Raw genomic sequence first — 17,463 nt, 5'->3', positions numbered from 1 at the left:
GTGAAAAGGAACAAAGCAGCAGTCTAAAATTAATGGCTCAGACCTACATGGAATAGAGTTGTGGGTGGGGTTGTGTATGTACTGTAAACAGGCTGTAAAATGGCCACTGGAGAGTTGATTCCATTGCACTGGCATTCAGCTACGTCACTCGCATTCGTGTAATTTGAAAAATGAGTAAAACCATGTGTATTCAGACTCTGGGTAAGTTAGACCATGGAATTTCTCTGTAACAGCAGTAACTGAGGGGGGAGCACCATATGTCAGAAGTAGTAGGTATGTGTATGTTGCAAGGAACTTGCTCTTCTAAGCAGTGACTTTCTTTTTTTTTCTTTTTACAGCTAATGGAAACGACAGCAAAAAATTCAAAGGTGACAGTAGAAGTGCTGGGGTCCCGTCCCGAGTAATCCACGTCCGTAAACTGCCCAGTGACGTTACGGAGGCAGAGGTCATTTCTTTGGGCTTACCTTTTGGCAAGGTCACCAATCTTCTAATGTTGAAAGGAAAAAATCAGGTACTGTTCCTAACTGAAAGCGGAGATTGTCAAAGACTTGTCATCTTGTCAAAGATTCTGTCATCAGTAAACCAGATCTAAGTTGCTTGAACAACGGTGGTGCATTAGGAGTCAATAACTTCTGCATGCTATGTTTTACTTCGCCACGATTGTCCCATGAGCTGTAGAAAATACTATTTTCAGACTGCATGGAGCAAGTCCGTAATTACTGGTTGTCATTTATAATTAGCATTATGCTTGGTTTTAAATTACAGACCAGGTAAACGACTTGGACAGCAGTGCTGTGAGTCGGCCTCTTTCACTCAAGTTAGCTTGGTAGTTGAGTAACCACCAGTGTGACTTTGCATATTAAGGACACCTTTACAGGTACGGAAAATGAACCAGGCAAAGCTGAAACACTCTTGGGTAATGCAGAAGGTGTGCACTAGTTTGGTAACTAAAATCGTCTCACAAATTAAGGAGTAAAAAAGCAAGCCAACTTTAATCATCACTTAAAATACTATGTCTTTAATCTTATTATGAAAATGCGCCTCTGATATGTTGCGTGGTATGATTATATGTAAGTACTTAATGTAATGACTCGCTACGATCCCTTGCATTCTTGTTCTGAAGTAGAGGAGACCATAAAGGTGTGGAACAATGAGTAGGCTTACAGCTCTGCAGAGAAGCATGGAAAGTTGCTTAAAGTAATGTGTAAGTGCTCAGAGTCTGGGTTATTGCTCTGTTCTGGTGTTCCTGCAGATGTTTCCGTGGTTGCCAGTTAACTAAGGGTAGTGTAAAGATCTTAGGGTCACTGAAACCTTACATTAATGTCAGTCTGGTGTGTGAATGTGTGGAAATCAATGCTTTTTGTTTCAACTGCAAGTTCCTCCTGAATTTATCAACCATGTGCTATCGCTGAGTGTTACGTTGTCTCCTAGTGTGAGCTGCTTTAGAAAGATGTTGAATTGATTGATTTGGCTTTCTGTTCAGGCTTTCATAGAAATGAATACAGAGGAGGCAGCCAACACCATGGTAAACTACTACACCACAGTCACTCCAGTCCTTCGAAGCCAGCCCATCTATATCCAGTTCTCCAACCACAAGGAGCTGAAGACAGACAACTCTCCAAACCAAGCAGTTAGTTCTTCTTTACCTTGTGCTGGTGGGAGGGGCGGACAGTTCTCAGCTGATGATTTTGCTGCTGGTTTCAAGAAACTTGGTTTAACTATGAAAGTATTAAAAAGCATGCTGATTTCCTGTGAAAGTGTGGATATAAATGCTTCTCATCTAGGTTCTAATAGACTGCTTTCAGCATGGGTGCTTTTGATTGCCTTTTTCCCCTCACTAGTAGTTTTTCATTTGCTACTTTGACTTCTACCACAAACTTGTAGTTCATGGAATAAGGTCTCCAATAACAGCTTTTGTCCAAAGTCCCAGCAGACTGTTAAATGAGCTGCTAAAACTGCCTTGATGTTGGGAAGAACATGCATAGGAAATATGAGATCATGAGGAAGTGTTTAGCATTCTTCAATTAGAAACAGTAACTGAATGCATACAGACATGATTAATTTCTGGTGCTTTAAAAATGCTTCTAATACTTGAAAGTTTTATATAAAAAGAAGCTATAATGGGGCACAACTTGTACCTGTCATAGAGTATTTGCTACTGACAAGTGCTATCTTTCAGGCAGGCAGAACTTGAATACAGTGGTTCTTAATACTTTGTCAGGACTATCTAGACTTCATGTGCAGATGTGCTCTGCATGGCATAAAAAGCTCACTTCTTTTGTCTCAGCTGCTCTTGGCAATGTTTCAGGACAGGAACACTGGAAATAAGTTCAAGTTACTTGTGCCTCCTTATCAGGTTTGGCTGCCCAATACACCCAGTTTGCCTCCTCTCACTTTTCAGTCTGATTTACATCAGGATCAGAGCCTCTAATGCTGTGCAGATGGAACACCACTGCTTGGTTCATCTAACTAGAATTTGGTTCACGAGTGAGCGCGGTGTTGTACGCAGAAGGGTATGCTCACAGGAACCTGCAAGTCCATTTCCACTTCTGCATCCCTGTAGCAGCTGTGCATAAATCTTTTAGTTTTAGTCAGCTTCTGTAGTATTCTGGAGATAGTGGTTCATTCCAGAAGAGCCTAGTTCTACCTCTCCTAAACACTGGAATAATCTTGCTCCATTGGTAGGTGCTGAGCAATATTTTAGCAGTAGCATAAGTACTTCATGCTTTACATAGGTTGTATTCTTGCTTTGCTGTTATTGATGGGGTGGTGTCCTATTGCCCGTGTTTAAAATGTGCTGAAATCATTGTATCCACAGCCTTAGGAACAGTAAATTGCTACCTGGGTTTCTGCTCTTCTGTACTATGCAGTTGGGGATCTCAAAAGCTGAATGTGTGTTTTTGCAAGCAGGAATGTCAGTCTAACAGGATGTTTGGTTCTGCAGCGTGCCCAAGCAGCTCTGCAAGCAGTGAATTCTGTTCAGTCGGGAAACCTGGCGCTGTCAGCCTCTGCTGCAGCTGTTGATGCAGGAATGGCAATGGCTGGCCAGAGCCCTGTCCTGAGGATCATTGTTGAGAATCTCTTCTATCCTGTCACTCTAGATGTTCTGCATCAGGTAAAACACGCCAATGCTTCTTGAAGAGTGTCCTGGAGGAAAGGGTAGCACCAAATATGGAATTTTTGTATTCTAAGTGCTGGTGTTCTAACAGCATGTGTTTTTATCCGTAAAGCAAGCTCTGGGAAGAGCAGCTTTGAGCATAGCTGTTAGATTTCTACTTTCTAGACACCCTGACGCATACAATGAGGTTCATCTATTTTTGGTCCCAATCTGGCCAGATTTTAATTTCCAGAGATTTGCTGGCCCATTTTAGTTGCACTGCAACCTGGTAACAGTAGAAAAGACCAATATTTACCTCTTCAAAACTGCTCTTCATATTCTAGTCATATTCTAGCTCTGGTTTTGTGGAAGTAGTTGCTAAGCATCGTTGTGGGAGGTAGAGGGAAACAAATGCAGTATATACAAATCATTTAGGCAGTAGCCTATTTGGAAAGTTTATTCCTGCTGCCCACTATGGTTGCTTAACTTAATCTTCATGTTCAAAATGCAAGCTTGACTGCATTTAAGAATCCCTAAAATTCTGGAAAGTGTTCCAGTTTATGAAGGTGTGTATGAATCCTCCTGTGTAAGATTTCATGACAAACTGAAAGCTTCATTAAGGATGCAATTCAGTAATACTGTCACTTTTTCTAGTCAGATGCTATGATGTAAGATAAACAATGCTTGATGCAGTTTAAAACCTTACGTTTTTGAGTCGGAAAGCTAACAGGGTGATGGGATAACTTACCATTTCTGCTTTCAATAATGGAGGTGAAATATGAAGCTCTATTACTGGAAATGAGGTAACGACGCATGCAAATATTATCTTGCAGATTTTTTCCAAATTTGGTACAGTCTTGAAAATCATCACATTCACAAAGAACAACCAATTTCAGGCTCTGTTACAATATGCTGACCCAATGAGTGCTCAGCATGCCAAACTGGTGAGTAATATGTTTGCAGTGCTAAACACCTGAATTATTCAAAATTCTAAGCTTGTTTTTGTTAATCTAAAACAAATGTACCTGGGCATATTAGGCTTACGTGAGCATTACCCTACTGGCAGATTGCATGTGCAGGTGGGAGGGAAATTCACCACCAAGGCCAGTATGGTGTAACCTGGGTGAATGCTGAAGGGAATAGACTAGTGTGATGCTAACTCCATGCAAAGCAAGATACCTGCCTGTCCTTGGGTACAGCACTACCTGGAATGATGTAACACCACCTCTCTTCAGAGATCTGTTACTATGATGTATAACATAAATACATCTCAGATTTAAAAACTGATTTATTTCCTTGCAGTCGCTGGATGGACAGAACATCTACAATGCCTGTTGTACACTGCGCATAGATTTCTCAAAGCTCACAAGTCTCAATGTAAAATACAATAATGATAAAAGCAGAGATTACACACGGCCAGACCTACCTTCTGGGGATAACCAGCCCTCTCTCGATCAGACCATGGCAGCTGCTTTTGGTGAGAATTCTTAGAGTGGGAGTAGGACAAATGTAACTGATACTTCTGTCAGTTGGGGAAAAGAAGGGGATGTAAGCCTAGTATATTTGGTCATGTATAATTTTATAATATAGTGTGATTGAGAAATTTTGGAATCACTGAATCTGACTAGTGCAAAATACTAGCATGTACGTATGGTTGTGGGTGCACATTGCTGCTTTGAATGCTATTTTTTATTCGTGAGGACTGTTTTAACATGTTACCAGCTGTCTGGGCTTCTAGTGCCATCTGCTGTTCTGACTACAATACAGACAGCAATAATTTGGGGTGCTGTAACCCATACTTTGAAAACTACTGTGTTTAAACAATTATGGGACCTGCTAGCTTGTGTTGAGGCCAAAAGGTAACTTCTGCTAGCTGCCAGACCAGTGGAGTTGGAGAAATATTCTTGTCATTTCTTGAAGACATTCAGTATTGTTTGAGACATTTTTTACTTAGTGGTTATGGTTTAGCTTCCAGCTAAATCTTTGTTGAAGGACTTACGGAGACGTTACAGCTCAGTCTAGAGTTTAATTGCTGTTGGCCCTCTATGTATAACGTGTATGTCTTTCCCAGGTGCTCCAGGAATAATCTCTGCCTCTCCATATGCGGGGGCTGGCTTTCCTCCTACCTTTGCAATTCCTCAGGCTGCAGGTACTGTACTTCGTAAGTTGGAATTTTCTATAGGTTCTCTGGTTGTTGCTAAAGCATCTTGATGTTTTAGAGCTTAGTAGTGATGGGGGGGCTAGTCATGGGAATCTGAAGTGCTGGCATTTGGCATGTGAGTGAATGGTGTTTCAGTACGTAATCTCAACTAGGAATGTGAGTGTAGCTGTAGCTACTCTGCCTCAGCTATATTCACATGGAGAGAAGAAAACCTGAATGTGAGAGTTCATAAAGGCAGAATTTAAAATTATTGAGAAACTTAGGGGAGGATATTATTTTGTATTCAGCACTTCACGTGGTTGCTGAGGTTAGGAGCTCAGTTTTACACCTGCATTTAAGCATCAAGCTAATTACTTGTGCTACTATATTGCACGGAGGTTTACAGCTCATGTTGTAGGTAACAATATAACTATGTACATGAGTAGCCAAGTGTCTGAGATGAAACACTTAAGCTTTAGGTGCTAGGCCAAACTTGGTATGCTGTGAAAAACAATGTTGACTTCCCTGTAACTTGATGGAATTTCCTGGCTAATAAGAAACAAGTACAAAACAAATTGTTTAACCACTGATATTTTTAATATTTTGTCCTCTTGAGGAAATAAACAATGTCACTTTAAGTAATTTCATTTAATTCATTACTAATGGTTTCCAGAACTTTAGCTCTCCAAAGGAAAGAACTCTTAATACAGTGAGGTGCCGGATGTTATTGTGAGCAATGTAGAAATGCCTGTAAATGAAACTTTAATGTTTCTCCGTTCATGAGAAATTAGCTGATGGTAGCATATAATATTATATGCATGGTTAAAGACTGAAGCATTTTTGGCATGCACTGGTTGGAAAGACCCTTACAATTGCACCGTTTGTGATGCCTTTCCTGCACCAGCAAAGCTGAGGCTTTGTGCTGATTCCGCTTCTTGTGAAATGCGAAAAATATTGTAGTCAACAAGATCGTGCTGAGGCATCTGTTAAACACCAGGCACCACAAGAGCAATTACTATTAGGAATGACACCATTTCCTGCAGCACCAGAATTGGAGGCTTCTGTTGCTGTTAGTACGTAGTCACTATGTTTTGAATGGTTACTTGCATGTTGCAGAAGGTGCCATGTTCTCCCTTCTGGTGCAGCAAATACACTAGAGTACGTGCTGTTAATTTCTTTACTGGTTAATATTCTTTAATTTCCAGGCTTGTCAGTTCCCAATGTTCATGGAGCACTAGCTCCTTTGGCTATCCCATCAGCAGCAGCTGCAGCGGCTGCAGCAGGACGGATTGCCATTCCCGGCCTCACTGGGGCAGGGAACTCTGTTCTGCTGGTTAGCAATCTGAATCCTGAGGTTAGTGGAGTCCTAATTTTACTTTTTTCTCCTTCCTGTTACCTCTACTTTCACTTTCTGAACACAGATTATGCTGAAACTCGTTGAAAGTGAAATCCTACTATATCTTAAAGGAAACGGCAAAACTAGAAAAGCAGATGATGTGCTCTGCAAGCTCTGAACCTCAAAGCAGATCAGTACTCTAGTTGCTGAAGGGAAATGAGAAAGTCCATCTTTCAAATTAAAATCTCGCTCTTCTTTGGTTGAAAGCCAAGGATGCTGCCTGCCTGCTCTTGTCCCACAAAGACTACAATGCCTGTCCCCTTCCTCCCTTCCATTTGGAACCTCCCTGCCATTCCCATGCAGTAGTGTCATTTGGGTCACGGAATAGTCATGTCCATTCTTTCTTCCCCATAGCATGTTTTAGTTTTTTAATACATTAATTCAGAACTACAGAGAGAGTTCATTCTGACCTCTGCTCTTTCTGTGTAGTGTCTGGACCCCTGCCAGCTTGACTTTGTACCTGTGCAGTTTTCCTCTGCCATGTGCTTGCACATTTTATTCCTTTCCAAGATTCCTGGAAGGTTTTCTTTAGTTAAACCCTGTAACAGCTCACAATTTACATGTTCGACTCCATTTAACTTAGTGAGTTGAAATACTTGGGTTTCTTTAATAACAAAGCAGGAAAATTTGAACAAAAATCTTTAATGGAAGACTGTATCAGAGAATTCGATATGGGTATCTTGATTTTTTGTCAGATTTTGGCTCTTTGTTGGATTGAAAGCGTAGAATCTTCTATTGTGTGCAATAGAATGAGAGTCTTTAAAAGCACTTTTAACTGGTGGGACTGCACACACAACTTAATACTACTTTGCAAAGCTATAAAACTTACCAGTGATGTCAGAGTAACCACAAAACCTCTTTTGCATCAAAGGAGAAGCCTGGATGTGATGAGTAATCAAAAAATATTCAACTCTCGATGAGATGCGCTAATTGAATCAGTAGTTCAGACTACTCTTCATCTATCATTACTATTTTCTCCAGGGCATGAAATAATGGCAGGGGCTGTGATACCAGCTTTGATTTGGATGAGTTGGTTTTTCTGCCTAGGAACTCCTCTGCCATTCCAGGAACTGTCATCTCTGGCTTGGTCCCAGTGACCTGCTGTCCAAACAGAAGTCTTAATTAAACGTTACGAGCTGGCATTTCTATTCTCAACCGATATAACACAGTCCATTTTTTTTCTTGGGATGATTGTATTGCCTGGATGGCAGTGATAGGTTGAAGACCATGCTTTACCCCCATTTAATCTGCATGTGTCTGATGGTGTGCACAGTTCTTGTTTAAACAGCATCAAGCAGTTATTTCATGCCTTGTGATTTTTTTTGAGCTCTTCACTATCCATCCAGCTTATCTTTGGGCTAGAGAGACTTTGATACTTGTACTGAAGCTGTGAACTAACAGATCTGAAACTTTTTCCATTGCCTGTATAATCAGTGTTGTAGAAACTTACCTATGCCACAACCAGTTAGTTAAGAGACAGTATTTCTCTGGAGTGACTGCTCCGCAGCATGTAAGGCTTTTTCCTGAATCAGAATCCTGGAAATTAAAATGACTTTTTTTTCTTCTCCACGGTGAGTGGGGAGAAGTCTAAAGCACTCCAATCTGCGTGCACAGTTAGTGTTGCTGCTGGGAGCAGAGGTGCTTTCCCTTCCTGGATCAGCAGCAGCGCTGGGCTCCTGCAGTGTGGGGCCAATGCACTGAGATGGGAGGGAGCAGACTTCTGCTGTAAACATGGTACCAAGCTCCTTTATAGCAAGAACTTCCACCAGGCCTTTAAAGTACTCTTTTTGTAGTGGAATAGCTGCTCAGCCTGGTATTTTGCTCTATATGCAGTGGGTAATATCTAAATTGGCTTTTTTGGTTTTGTTACAATTAAGTATACCGTATGGGCTACTTCCTTTAGTCCTTGGCCCTAAAGCAGCAACTACAGCTGTTTGACTTGACAGGTGAAGTTATTTCTTCTGAGAAATGCTAGTAATCAAAAACAGTATTTTAAGACAAATTTCAGGGAATACCATTGCCATTTAATTAGTGTTAAAGCCTGTAGAAGTCACTCTGTTGTGATACTGTCTCTTACTTCTTTGTATATCTTAAGTAAAAATGCCTTTTCTTTATCGTTGTGTTCCACTAGGTAAAAACCTATTAACTGTTTCTGTAAACAAGTTATTGTATGTAGAATTCTATAAATCTGACTGATGGAACACTACATATTTCCTTATGTATTTACTGACCTGTGTTTTTTGCTACTTTTTTCTTTTCTCCCCCATCCCTGAATTTTTTTTCTTCCCCTGATCCGGAATTTCTTTGCCAACTGACTGCACGGTACTTCTGCTTCCTGTTGTTGCTTGAAACAAAAAATAAAAACATTCCCCTTCCAAAAAAAAAAAAAAAAAAAAAACCCTGCTCTTCGGAAACCAACCTGCCCTTCAATATTAACCATCTTGAAAACTTCATCATCCATCAACCAATTTCGCCATTTCCTGCGGGGACTCTGCCCTTCCTCGTTGTGGACGATTTGTGCAACCTCGCTCTCCCCTTCGATTCCTTACCTCTTCCCTGTCCCTCCGCTGCCTTGCTCTGCTGTTCTCTAAAGAGAGTTACACCCCAATGCCTCTTTATTCTTTTCGGTATGTTATTATTCACACTTTTTATTACCTTGTTTTTCATTTATTTGAGATTACTTTTTTTTGATACTTCAAAAATGTACAGTTTGCAGTTTGCCATTTTTTTGAATGCATAATTTTTACATTGTTTATTTAGTTTGCTATTTAATTTAGTTTGCCTTTATTTTATGTTCAGTTATGCATGGTTTATTGCTTTGCATGTCTTTTTATAAGAGTTTTAAATTGTGGTAGCATGCTAAATTGTCCAGTCTTCTGGCATTTAGATTTTTGCTCTTTTTTTGCTGAAACCCAGTATCTTTTTCTTTAATGTATTGTTCCATTATTATTCTGCTATATAAGAATTTTCCTTAAGTAGAGCAGAATAAGTAAAACATGGTTGGAATGAGATTAGTTCTGGTTGTGAATGAATGTTTTTGCTCTTGGATTGATTAGCTAATATTAAGTTGAATGAGACTTCCCTTATTCCCCTTACCTGAAACTATTTTTTCCTCACTTTCTGAAGGAGTCTATGGTGACGTGCAGAGGGTGAAGATTTTATTTAATAAGAAAGAGAATGCCCTAGTTCAGATGGCTGATGGAAACCAGGCTCAGCTTGGTAAGCAAGCTTAAATTTATCGCATTGTTAGCATTAAGAGATATCGGTAATCAAAGGTTTAGTATCAGTGCTTTCTCTTCAAAAAAAAAAAAAAAAAAAAAAAAGATGAAAAACTCACAAACAGCTTGTGCCTTTAATTGCTTGCCTGCATATATGGTACGGTTTTGGTGCAACTCCAGAAGGTATGGTTTGTTTGTGCAAGATAATCCAGAGGGAAAATGATGGAATAAGCAGTACTATAAAGCAGAGTAACAATGCCTGTCATGGAGTTCCTGGAAGATGCGATAACTGCGTAGGGAAGAACTCAAATGAAATCTAGCTTTGATATTAGTGTCTGAAGAGAACTGAAATACCATTGTAGTCAGCACTGTCTTTACTGTTACAGCTATGAGCCATTTAAATGGTCAGAAGCTTCATGGGAAGCCAATCCGTATAACATTGTCCAAGCATCAGACAGTGCAACTTCCCCGTGAAGGGCAGGAAGACCATGGTCTGACTAAGGACTACGGAAATTCTCCTTTACATCGTTTCAAGAAACCAGGCTCCAAAAATTTTCAGAACATCTTCCCCCCTTCTGCCACTCTTCATCTGTCCAATATTCCGTAAGTATCTGCGTGGAGAGTTTGTGTGCCTCATTGTGGAAATATTCACAAGTTTAGTGTGAGAGTAAATGTTGTCAGCTTTTTAACTTCAGGCAGTAGAAAAGATTGCCCATCTTCCTGTCATTCCTCAGTCTTTCCAGTCCAAAGAGCTACTTGACTGGTAGAGAATTTAGGAAAGGATCCGATGGGAGCTGTTTTAGAGGTGATGTACATTTGACTGGAGAAATTATTTGTTTCAGACCATCAATAACTGAAGAAGACCTCAAGATGTTGTTCTCAAGCAATGGTGGAATGGTCAAAGGATTCAAATTCTTCCAGTAAGTGTTTTCCTCTTATGTCCTGTCCTTACGCTGGGCTCTGCAGTGTGAAAAGGGTAGAAGCATTTGGCTCTTACTATCAAAATCCAACCCAGGTTAAGAGAACGCTGAGCAAAATTGTTGCTTATGTAGTAATTGACTCATCTAGAATAAAGAATTACAGAGTAAGCCTGGGTGGGGTCCATGGTGAATGACTTGATGAAAATTTTAGGGTAGCTGAGTGAGAAGTTTGGATAGTCATGTTTGTCTTACAGATGTACTCCCCGTGTAAAAGGACAGTATGTTGCAGTTATCGGGTAGCTGATTTTCTGCCTAGTCTTGAGTGCTGGTTAAGAAAGCATGTACTGAGTTAAGTTCTGTGAATGACGGTACTGAGTGACTTAAACTTCTGTCTCGTCAGGAAGGACCGTAAAATGGCTTTGATCCAGATGGGCTCTGTGGAAGAAGCCATTCAATCACTCATTGACCTCCATAATCATGACCTGGGAGAGAATCACCACCTGCGTGTGTCCTTCTCAAAGTCCACCATTTAAAGCTTTGGAAGGCATGAGACAGAATGGACTTAACCTCTTGGGTTCAGCCTTGACCTTAGAAGGCTGAACACTAGGGTTTCAACTTCCATCATTCCAGAAAAAAGCCACTTTAAAAATGCAGCTGAAGTGACCTTAAAAGACCAGAGATTTTATTTTTTTAAAGAGAAATCAGTTTACCGGTTTTTAAAAAAAAAAAAAATTAAATCTAATTCATATTGCTAACCTTGCAGTGATGGGTAACAATCTTGACTGTTCAAATAAATCACAAGTTAAAGTTTACACTTTGGAACCTGCTCTGGGAAATTCCCCTCCCCTCCTGCTCCTCCTCCCCTGAAAAGCAGATCCCAACAAGTTTATCAGGTTTCACATTGATGCCTTTTTTTTTCTTTACCCATCCATGCCTTGAAAGACCTAAAACCACTGTGTAAATTCACTTTTGCGCCTTTGAGTCAGGATTTTGCAAAATGCATGGTGTATAGGAGCTCCCAACTCATCCAGCACAAAAATAAGTTGCATTGATCCTACCTAAACTGTGCATCTGCTATCCTGTGCCTTAAACTTTTTTCTTCTTTTGGGGAAAACATCTGAATTGTAGGGATCGGATGGGAGAGTTGAGGGGAATGGATGAGCTCTGGCTCACTAGATCAGCTTATCGTAGTGAAGGACTAATGAAGCTGGCAAAGTGGATAAAGAAAACATTGGGCTTTGACTCTAGGCAGTTGTATCCCACTGTCCATGATGTCTCAATTTGCATAGGATCATGTGTCTTCATGCCACTTTCCAATCTGCTTGTGGTTTATCTCCATCTGCAAACCTTCCAGTGGGAGTTATTTAAGATCCTTTGTGTGTAATGCTCAGACCAAGTAGAAGGGTCTGGGTGGGGAAGCGTTCCCAAGACCAAATCACATTCCATTGTCGATAGCAAGTCAACAGGCTCTGCCCTTCACAAGAGCATTGATCAAGATATGAAATTAACCACTGTCGGACACTTGTGAAGATGAATCATAAAGAATTTGTCAAATTGTGTGTATATATATATATCTTTAAATACTTGGCTAGGATTTGAAGAATTATTGAATATCCCACATTTAGAAAGGTGTTCATGTGAGTCACCTTCGTGCCCCTAATTTGAAATTAACAAGACCAATGTAGCTCTGCCATCATTCTTATAGCATGTCTTCAGCATTTGAGCTTTTTGTTTTAATTCTTGTATTATACTTTTTGATGCAGTTGCTGTCATCTGTGCCTAGCAATATTTCCAGTTGACCAAATATTCTAATCTCTTTATATGCAAAAGAAATAGTTTAAGTACCTTTTTATAGAATGATAAGATGGTATAAACGTAATCTAAATTTACTCCTTTGTGGTATTACCCTTGTATACTGTACTTTCTTATTTTTTTTTTTTGTAATTGAAACTGTAGGGCAGGAATTTAGTTATCAGGCTGAGGTCATGACTGAGGATGAATAAATGTAATGACATTGAAACATGCTAAGCAGATTTTTAAAGCAATGTGTTTGAGGTAACAAGCACAATTAGCTTGTGAATTTAAGTAAAAGGACCCAGGCTAAAGTTTTACCCTTTTAACCTATAAGCCCAGATATTTTTAAGTTATAGGAAGGGAATCTATTATAAGTAGAACGCAGATCGTTTTTTCCCAGTGATACAACAACCATTTTTTTTCTGGCTTACAACTCTTTCCTGGGCCATTCTGCCTTCTATTTTGTGTAATCCAATGTTGCCTTACGTTTCCCTCTAACCTGCAACCTGTTCGGATGCAAAATAACAAGAATCTTGTACTTTTTTTCAGGGTTTTTCTGCAAATTGTGGACCAAAGTTTGTTTTTTGTCTTAGTGTTGCAAGTTATGATTTCCTTGCTTAGTGTGGGAGCTCTTGACTTGCCTAGCACTGAGTGTTTGGAAAAGTCTTAACTTTTCTTAGTTCCTCCCTGAAATCTTGAGGATATGCATTATGCTGGAGAAGTGTGTGAAGTCTGAGTGAGGGTTCAGCTCGGGTTGCTGGCATGAGATCAGTAATTACTTGTCTGCCTCAGTCTTCAGTCGGAGGCCGAAAGGGGTGTGAAACCACCTGAAATGGAAGTTGCCCCCAGCTGAGCTGAGAAAAAGTTCAGCTGACATCAGCTGACAAGGAGATGCTGGTTTCAGTTACCTCTAAAGCTGAGTAAGCCTGTTAAGGAAATCTTGAGCTGCCTCTGAAAAATCTGTTTCCTTGCCAGCATCTTACATGCAGCAGTGCAAATTCAGATGTCTTGGTGGTAGTTGTCAGCTGGAGTTAGTTCGCTCATCTGCCTTCCTTCCCCAGTGGAAACCAGTAAGTTGAGTCCTCCCGCAGCTGGGGAGCGCGGGCAGTGTGGCTGCTTCTCCTGAGCACACGCCAGGCAGCACTACCTTAAGGATCCATGCGCAACCCGAGTGGAACAGCTGTGGTGGTTTAACTTTTAAAGAATTCAATCAACCTCACCCAAGACACTGGGAAGAGGCTTATTGGAATGAAACCTGTCTGGTGGCCTTTAACGTTGATTTGGTCAACCCACAGGCTTTATATATTTTGCAAAATGCAAGGAAGTGAATTGAGGTAACCCCAGAACCCAGACAATTGTGGGTTTTTTTCCTTTGGATCCCTGTGTTTGCATGTAAAGAATGTGAGTAACAAAAGGGTGTACATATTTATAATTTTTTTATACCTGTTGTAAGACATGAGGGGGCAGCAAAACCCAGTTTTTTATGGTGAACAGATGTATTGTATATTTTGATAACAGCTATTACAGGTTCAGTATTGTGGAAGGTGGGGTGGGGAGGGTAAGCATACACAACATCAGAATTCCATTGCCTCTTTCAAAGAATGTTTGTAATGCAAAAAGAAACAAAATTAAAACTATTTTATAACAACCTTTGTACCTTTCTGTAGCTCCATTATTTACTGTTCAGATTGTAGAAAGCGGTTATTGGCCAGTCTGTACTTGTGCTTTCAATAAATTTCTTCTGTATTCTTTGCTTCTGATTTTCCTCTCTCTTTATTGTGCCTATTTTGCTTCTGATTTTTCCTTCTAATGTAATTTCAGCTGCCTCATACATAACTTTGACTTTTTCGCATACCTCTGGGCTGGGGGAGTGTTTCTTCATGCTGGCCCCTCTGTGCAGGGGGCAGGATGGTGAACCAGGCCTGGGGCTGCGTGGGGTGACCGAAGCCCCCTGGTGTTCACCCTCCAGCCCTTCAGAGCTTGACCAGTGAAGTTCAGAGGTATGAGTTTATAGGGCCTTAACCGATGCTCTGCCTTTGTCACACTCCAACACTTTTTTTTTTTTTTACTTCATGTTCCTAAACTTTCCATATATTCTAGCTAATATCCATGAAATAACCAACTCTCCAGTCAAATACGTAATACTCTCTGTAGTTTTGTGCTCTAGATGTGTCAAAGCTTTCTGGCTAGCTGGATGTCTCAGTGCTGAGTTTCCCATCCAGTGCCCCGGTGTGACCTGGCCAGGTTGCTGTTGCAATGGCTAGGAGGGGGCTGGAGGCTTATTTCGGTTCCTGGGGTCACCCTGCTGTGCTGGTGGGAGCTGTGCTGGTGGGCACACCTGGCTGCTCAGCCCCCTGGGGAGCGAGGCCTTCTGTCCTGCAGGTTTTGTCCTCTCTGAGTCCAACGCAGTTGAAGAAAAAATAATTTCTGAAAGCAGGTGCTGTGGTGTAGAGCTGGACACCTCAACGCCTCGGCATCCCGAAGTTTGAGATCACAATGCTCAAGAAATAAAACCTCAGCGGACCCCCTGAGGCTCGTGGCAGTGTGCTCTGTGCTGTCCCTGTCCCTCTCCTTGCACCCCTCCAGCTCTAAGCGATGCTGGGGGTGCGCCGAGCTCCAGCAGCCGAAGGTGGCGATGGACAGCCCGTGTCTGTGGAGGTGGGACGAGTAAAAGCTGCGCTGCTGGGTTCGTGGCTCTGCTCCTGTCCTTTGGCTGCGTTCCCTTTGTGTTGAACCGCATTAGCATTAAACTGGCTTATTTTATAGGCTTCTCGGTTCCGGCTTCAGCCTCCAAGCTGGGTTCTGCAGGAGCCTCAGGCTGCTGAAAGAGATCACTGTTGTTCCTGGAAAGTGTAATAGGATTTGTAACAGCTGCCTCTGCCCTCGCCTGCTGATGCGCGTGTGAAACGCTGCTGAGCTCTGCGTGCCCTGGGCACCAGCAAGGCAGGGGGGGCCCTCCTGTAGGCAGGGGGGGCCCTGGGGTGCTGGGGGGGGGATTTACGGCCTCCTGGCCCCTGCTGCGGGGGCTGCTCTCCTGTCCAGCATCGCAGCAGCTCCCAGCACTGCCAGTGTCCAGGTGCAGGAGGGAAGATGCCTGCACTGGCTCACCCGTGTGCATCTGACAGAGAGCTGACTCTCAACCTGTGCTTGTAATTAGACCGTTCTCACTGACAACGTAGGGCAACTTCTAGAAAAGATGTTCTTTATTTAGAAAATGCTGAATTAGGGGAACCAATATTTTATTTTCAGCGAGAGAACAACAGCCTCATCTGCTCCCTGCCTCCAGCAGATCCTCCAACCACGCTGCTGTGCAGTGTAAGATGGGGGGAGAGGCTCGTGCGGAATAAACACCAACATGAAAGGCCAGGCCAAGCATCCTGAGCGTCTCTGGCTATGGAAAGTGAATGCAGATAGCTTGGCTTCGCCACCAGCTCTGTAAATGCCGCTGCTAATCCTCCGAGCATGCCTCTGAGGGAGAGTCTGAAGTGCTGCTGCCAGCCCTGGAGTAGCGCTGCTCATGCTGCTGGAGCTGAACCAATATTTGCTGAAGCCACTTCCCCACGTTGCTCCGTGCCAGGGGGTACTCAGAGTCCTGCAGAGGCTCTTGGAGGGCAGAAAGGCTGCGCCCAGCGCCCTCAGAGAGTAGGGCCGCAGCCCCTGGGAGCCCAGGGCTGGTGTTGGGGCTCCCCGTGCCCAGGGAGGGGGTGGCTCTGGGGTGGCCGTGTCCGGGTAAAGCAGGGCTGAGGACAGCAAATCCTCCCTGACCCCTCTGCAGGGACAGGGCCGAGGCTCCCCACGGCTCCAACCAACCCGAACCGTGCCACCGCTTCGCAGGCACCGAGGGAATTTGCTTTATTTGCTGCTCCAGGAGCAATTAGCGAGCGGGGCCCAGCTAACGAGGCAGGGTCTCCCCTCGCCCCCTCCCGCAGGCCGGGCACCCGCTGGCGGCAGGGCTGGGGCTGGGGGGTGGCTGCAGGGGGGGTCCCGGTGCCCCCCAGGACCAGGCCCAACAGCGGCCTCCAGCCGGGGGTCCCCACGGGGGGGCTGCAGCACGGAGCGGGCGGTTGCCATGGAAACGGAGGGGTCGGGGAAGGGGCCTGCGGCGCCGTTAGTCATGGCGCTGAGCGGGGGGCGGCCCAGGGCCCCCACCAACAGCTCGGTGCCGCCGCTGCCTTCGTCCCCATCTCCCAGGGGACAGCAGGCTGAGCCCCCCGCTCCCAGCACGCCGCCAGCCCCCTACCAAAGCCCGGGACCCCCCCAGCTCCCCGGGTGGGCACAGCCCCGGGACCCCCCCCTCCCGCAGCACCCACACCTCGAGCTGCTGCCAGCAATCCCCGCGCTAATCCCCCGGTGGCTTTTCCAGCAGCGTGGCGGGGTTACGCGGGATAATCTAAATGTTTGCAAGGCCGAGGCTGTGGGATATCCACTGCTAATCCAATTGGCAGTTCAGGGCCATCTTCACAGCACCCCGCTTCTGGAGCACCGGGGGCTGTTGGCGCTGTCCCCGCTGCACCCCCGGGGGCACCAAGGGGCTTGGCCTGATGGGGGCTGCGGGGTGAAGCGGGGCGGCTTCGCTTTGGGCTTTGCCACCTCTTCCTGCCCCAGCACAGCCTCACCGCGCGGCTGTCACCGTCCCTGCGTGCAGAGCTCCTGGGGAAGGCAGCGCGTGGGGGCGGCAGCCACATCCAACCCCCCCCCAGGTCTGATTTACGAGCCGTGACAAATGGCAGCAGATGCTGCTCCGCGCCGCGGCCGGGGTCGTGCAGGGTTTCGCTGCCACCATACGGAGATGGGCTGGGGGGGGGGGGGGCAGCCTGCGGGGCTCCCTTCGCTGCGGGTGCCTTGAGCTGCCCCCTGACACCCCCGGCAGCCCCCGTGCAGCCAGGGCTCTGCGGTGC

General features: G+C 44.0%; 1 protein-coding gene across 4 annotated transcripts in view; it reads left to right on the top strand.

The window, feature by feature from the left end:
• Positions 1-14,325, top strand: part of PTBP1 (polypyrimidine tract binding protein 1) — a 29,985-nt gene extending 15,660 nt beyond the window's left edge. For 2 of the 4 annotated variants that reach the window (XM_084499040.1, XM_084499042.1), the window contains 12 exons: positions 339-511; positions 1,484-1,630; positions 2,945-3,115; positions 3,931-4,041; positions 4,400-4,574; positions 5,169-5,246; positions 6,443-6,591; positions 9,227-9,260; positions 9,760-9,852; positions 10,238-10,454; positions 10,694-10,771; positions 11,172-14,325. In XM_084499040.1, the coding sequence (XP_084355166.1) occupies positions 339-511; positions 1,484-1,630; positions 2,945-3,115; positions 3,931-4,041; positions 4,400-4,574; positions 5,169-5,246; positions 6,443-6,591; positions 9,227-9,260; positions 9,760-9,852; positions 10,238-10,454; positions 10,694-10,771; positions 11,172-11,304 (1,559 nt within the window). In that variant the 3' untranslated portion in view covers positions 11,305-14,325. Of the gene's footprint in view, positions 1-338; positions 512-1,483; positions 1,631-2,944; positions 3,116-3,930; positions 4,042-4,399; positions 4,575-5,168; positions 5,259-6,442; positions 6,592-9,226; positions 9,261-9,759; positions 9,853-10,237; positions 10,455-10,693; positions 10,772-11,171 lie in introns of all 4 variants that reach the window. The other 2 variants (XM_084499039.1, XM_084499041.1) reach the window with 1 other exon arrangement.
• The last annotated feature ends 3,138 nt before the right edge of the window (positions 14,326-17,463 follow it).

The sequence above is a fragment of the Aythya ferina genome, assembly GCF_964211825.1.
Source record: "Aythya ferina genome assembly, chromosome: 26".
In the NCBI taxonomy this organism is placed as follows: domain Eukaryota; kingdom Metazoa; phylum Chordata; class Aves; order Anseriformes; family Anatidae; genus Aythya; species Aythya ferina.
The sequence above is the reverse complement of the archived record's forward strand: the minus strand, read 5'-3'. Positions and strand labels throughout refer to the sequence as shown.